Genomic DNA, 5,120 nt, shown 5'->3' on the forward strand with positions numbered 1-5,120 from the left:
GTGAGTGAGAAGGAAAATAAATATTTATTTATTTATTATTTTTATTTGTTCTTTTATAAGTAAGTAATCGAAAAACGTAAATAGATACACTCACAAAGCTAATTAATTATAAAGTCTATCAAGAATAAGAAAAGAGAGCACCAGCCAGCCAGCCAGTGAGCGAGGGAGGTTAATCAACCTCGTCTACATTCCCCATCAACTTCGAAAATCAACCACAAAATAGTTATCCCTTCTTCTAAATAATACCTACCTAACTACCTAACCATGGATAAGAAAAAAAGACAAACAACATCCAAAAACAAAAAGAATGTTGCGTTCGCCGGGAATCGAACCCGGAGCCCATCGACATTATTCATTATCTATTGAACATGAGAACAAGAGACCCTGATGGCAACGATGGATTTTACCATTAAACCACAAACGCAGTTGGTGAATAACCGTTTTTTGTTGTAGGAGGGGAGTAAATTTGGGAATATTAATCAACGAGGGTTAGGATGACGTGGGATTGGTGGAATGAGGGTGGACGGAAAGTGGATGGAGTGAGAGGTAAATTGCTCTGTTGTGGGTTTTTTAATTTTCTTTCTTTTTTTTTTTTTTTTTCGCTTTTTGAGAGAGAGAGAGAGAGAGGGGGGAAAGTGGGGTGGATGAGTGGGTGGATTGATGGGATGATTGTAGGATTATGATATGATATGATTAGGAATCTAGATGAGCAGATAAATTTTTGGTGTCAATTACTTTAATTACTATTTTTGGATTTCAAGGTGGATTTGAATTTTTGAAGAGCCGAAGGGTAAATGGGGAAAAGGATAGATAAGGAAAAGGAAGGAAGATAAATGATGTGGTCATTAATGTTTCGAGCTATTTAAAGTTGTCTGTTGTTGTTGTTATGTACGTACCAACCTGTTATACTGTTGTTGGTGAATTGGTGTTGGTTGGCTGCGAGGATGAGAGGATGAGATAAGATGAGGGGAGAAAGAGAAGAAAGAGGACATATGGTATCTAACTGGTTGATGAGAAAAATCTAGACTGTTTATTTCCATATTACCGTTAATTCTAGCTTCGTCATCTGATTGTTTAGCTTCCACATCTCAAGGTTAATATCTTTCAACGGCGTTATCTACATCTAAACGTCTTAGTTAGTATACATAATAACTAGCATACGTATACCAATTCTACCCCTCTCCTCAATAACTCCCCTATGATCATTTCTCCAACCCCCTCTTCTAATCCTCGATCCAGAATGCAAACTCCTTCCTGAAATATCCCAGTTCTTTTAAAGGGCCTTTTTGAAAAAGAAACTTTAGATTAATTACTTTGGATATACTATACTATGTGTTACTTTATATTATAGTTGTGGTTCTGGAACCCCTAGGGCGGGGGCGGCTCAGGAAACCGGGTTTGACTCCCCGTCGGAGAGTTCCGAGTTGATGGAATATATTGATGTTTGGTTTAAGGGAAGAGGAGGAGAGGAGCAGAAGAGGAGTGAGAAGAGGGGCAGAAGAGATAGTGGAAGAGGGGTAGAAAGAGGGGTAGAGAGGGGAAGAATATCGATGGTGGAGAAGAGGGGCATAATTAGATTACGTATGCATTATATTTGCATTATATTCCAATTGGAAGATGTCATAAAACCTGATATTCGAGATGATATCAAGCGCCGGAAGGGTTTTTGGCCGAATATTTAGGGAGAATTAGTGTTGTACGAACCAAGGGCTTTGAATTTCACAAATCATTTAAGAATTCATAGGACATCGCGGGGATGAATATGGTTTTCGGAAGAAAGGCGTCTATCTACGTAGGAGGAGTCGGAGGAAAGTATGCCCGTGCCTACGTACGTCCGTGTTGCTGATCAAATTCTAGACTCCATCTAATCAATACCCTCATAAAAGGAATGCAAGATAATCGATATAAAGTATAAAGTTTCCTTGAAACACTGCATACTACTGTAGGACTCATAAATTAGATTTACTCGGATGTATCATCCGTAGATATAAGGTTTGCTAACCTTAATTGGTCTCTGGGGAGCTTATCTGCATGCATCATATCATATCATTTATATCATTTTGTCAATATATTATTTTAATAAGTTATATATTCTGCTGTTGTAGAATTATGGAGTCGGTTTGCCTAATTCATCTATCCCGGTTCAAATATTCATTTATCTATTTATCAATCCTCCATCTATCTTCTCTCCATCTATCTATCTCTCCACCGCTGCATCTATCTTCTCTCCACCGCTCCATCTTCCAAGATCCACCAGCCCACCCCTCGACCAGTAAAATCCGCAAATACAAACTTCCCCATGACTCTGAACATAGAGTTAAAGTTCAAAATTAAGTTTTTAGCCCACATCCGCGAGACCTGACACCCCACCACGCAAGCTTCGACTCCGAGTTCGAGATCCAGTTTTCCGCCAGCATACCATACTCCAGAATATGGCGCACGTCGTATATCGCACATACGTTTTCCTGCGGCCGAAATTTCGTCCTCGCTCCACCTTTTCTCTCGCTGCTGAATTTATTGGTGCCGAGATGGTTGATGCACTCAGATAAAGGGCAATGTGCTTTCTGGCCTACGTTATCATCCACTGTCACTTTGCCAGTGTGTCGATGTGTAGCCCGCTATGCAATGTAATGTAATGTACCTACAGTAGTCATTGAGCACAATAGTGATTTTCTGCTAGCAAAACAGACACTTCATACTCGGTGACAAATTCTAGGCGTTCTAGCCTTTTCATAACTCGTTTAAACTTCTAGGCCTTTCATCATTTCTAGATCGCATGATATCATGTTTGAGGGCTAGCGAGCGCTTGTTTCGCGGTTCTTTTTTATTTTATTTTTTCAAGGAGATTATTTTTAGTGTTACTTTTATTTTTTATTCATTTTTTATCATTTGATATTTAATATTTAATATTTTTTCTTCTGGGCTTGCAGTCAAAATGCAATGCATGAGTAGTGGCAGTTGAGAATTAGCAAGCCCAAGAGAATATAACTGTTTCTACACTGGTAGGTACAGATAGATGTGCATTAGCGCTTAGATCCAACGTATGAGGAGATTCAGAATAATCACACGATAAAAAAAATTTAAGGCATGTGAAAGATCCTTAATTCTGTAAGTATACATCAAAATTTCGAGTAATTTTCCGGTAACGTGGAAACTCACATGATGTTTTCATGAGAAGTTATTGACATCATGAATAATTTATTCATTTCCACTTTCATCTCCATTTCATTTAATTTTTCTCCAACTCAAATTCAACCATAAACAAAGCACGCACACACCAAATCACGAACTACGGAGTATGTACATGCAACCCTGGCTTTAGCGAAAAAGATACACGCACTAACGCTAACCTTAAGATGCACCGTCTGCATCCCACCATCTGCACTGGGAATAGTGCCAAGGGAATGACTCGCGCCCGTTGAATAAGATCTTCAACTCTATTGTTCTCGTCCGTCTTCCCTCGTGGAAGGTGGGTTTTCTACGCGACGATATTGGCGCCGGGGTTTCATCCGAGTGAACAGTGGTCACAGCCAAAGGGAGTAAGGGAGTAGTATTGAGCAGAGAAGCTAATGTACACTAGGTACTCGGTGTCACCGTTTGGGTTGCAGTAAACGAGAATCGTCTACGAGTGTACCGGGTTGCAGGTAACGAAACGGCCTGCAGCGACGACTTGTGCTTGCAGCACTTTGTGTGAGTTGTGTAGATGTGTAGTGCACATTAGACGCTGCACAGGTGAGTGAGGAAGGATGGATAGTCGAATGAATGGCTTCCTAGAGGAGCTACTGTAAGCAGAGTGTGATTATACTCGGTGTTTGCCAAGTGGATTTTCTGTAGGAAAGGTTACGTTCGGTAATGGATCGGATGTCGAAATTGAAGCTCTGAGGTGATGATTGGAGATGGATGTCGTGAAACCTTTGGTTATTTTAAGTGGATTCCAAGATTTCCGGATTTGCGAGAATTCCCCTTGGAGGGAAGGCGTGAAGTTTCTCTGTCAATGTAATGGGGGATTGCCAGTGCAGTGTACTCGGTGCTCGGTGCAGTTGACAAAGCTGGGGGTGAGGTACTCCATCCTTGGCGAGCATTGCATATGCTCGTTCAGAACCTTGCTGTATGTGATAGCAAAGGATGTATGTATGTTGAAATGTTCAAGTGACTGACTTGTCAATTCTCCGATGTATGAATGGATGAAAGTGTAGGTGGCCTGCAACTTGCCACACTTGGGCTACAGTAGTTCGTGAATTGTCATTTCGCCCTGGGGCATTTGGTAGTCTGATCTCTGGACTGGTAACCTCTCACCGCAAGACACACTTTCATTCACCAAACTAGTAGCTTGTTCCTTGAATCTGACACTGACATCCCCCATGCAGGTGCCAGTTTCATTAGCATGAGAGGAACATCTGGTCATGTCAGTATTACCCCGAATCATGGAGAACATGCATTGATGCGTTGTGGTTTCAACTAAGAGAGCAGACCGTCTACTGACACCGACCAAGAGACTGGCACTTGAACGGCTCCAACGAAACAAATTCAAGCTTGACCGACAGGAACATCTGGTCATGCATTTTTGTGGTGGATATACTGAGAGTGGCCTTGTGGATTGGAAAAGAGAAATGCATTGATTGATGCATTGACGTGGTTTCAGCTTCGTGATAGTGAACAGATTGACGGACGATGAGCCCGATTTGAGCCGGCGGTGAGCTCTCACTTTTGATTTGCGATAGATGTTGATGCTTTGATTGCTTGATTGCTTGATTGCTTGATTGTTACGTGATGAAGACACGGCGATACGAGTTGAGTCAAGAAATTTTCTTCGCCGCCGAGGTTCGCTAGAGCCGCGTAAGTTAGTGTAATTTGCAGTTCCACAAGGTGTGCTTTGGATGCAGTTGAGGAACAAGTGAGCGAGTTGCTTGTAAAGTTAGTCCGCCCTCGCTGGAATGTATAGCATGTAGCTACTGTCGCTCTCAAAACAGCCCTAAGGCTTCATTCCCTTTCGCTTGATTATAGGCTTTCAATCACTATCTCACAAGACCCATCAGTGGAATTCGTGCGTTCAGAAAAGTATGGTAATAGATATGATCCATGTAGGTGTAGTCGAGCATATATTATTGTTTATTTATAAC

General features: G+C 41.4%; 2 protein-coding genes and 1 non-coding gene across 3 annotated transcripts; 1 reads left to right on the forward strand and 2 right to left on the reverse strand.

Annotated features, from left to right (window-relative positions):
• Positions 1 to 311: 311 nt before the first annotated feature.
• Positions 312 to 424, reverse strand: SS1G_14556. Its single transcript has one exon. It is a non-coding gene; the product is annotated as a tRNA-Gly (tRNA).
• A 1,793-nt stretch (positions 425 to 2,217) lies between these two features.
• On the reverse strand, positions 2,218 to 2,654 carry SS1G_12486 (predicted protein; the record flags this gene model as incomplete). The annotated part of the gene is made up of 2 exons (XM_001586449.1): positions 2,218 to 2,508; positions 2,646 to 2,654. The coding sequence occupies 2 exons, from the start codon at positions 2,652 to 2,654 to the stop codon at positions 2,218 to 2,220; spliced, it is 300 nt and encodes a 99-aa protein (XP_001586499.1).
• Positions 2,655 to 4,087: 1,433 nt separating this feature from the next.
• SS1G_12487 (predicted protein) lies at positions 4,088 to 4,462 on the forward strand (the record flags this gene model as incomplete). Its single annotated transcript, XM_001586450.1, has 2 exons — positions 4,088 to 4,127; positions 4,368 to 4,462. 2 exons carry the CDS (start codon positions 4,088 to 4,090, stop codon positions 4,460 to 4,462), a joined length of 135 nt encoding a protein of 44 aa, XP_001586500.1.
• Positions 4,463 to 5,120: the final 658 nt, after the last annotated feature.

This window comes from Sclerotinia sclerotiorum, genomic scaffold (assembly GCF_000146945.2).
Source record: "Sclerotinia sclerotiorum 1980 UF-70 scaffold_21 genomic scaffold, whole genome shotgun sequence".
Lineage (NCBI taxonomy): Eukaryota > Fungi > Ascomycota > Leotiomycetes > Helotiales > Sclerotiniaceae > Sclerotinia > Sclerotinia sclerotiorum.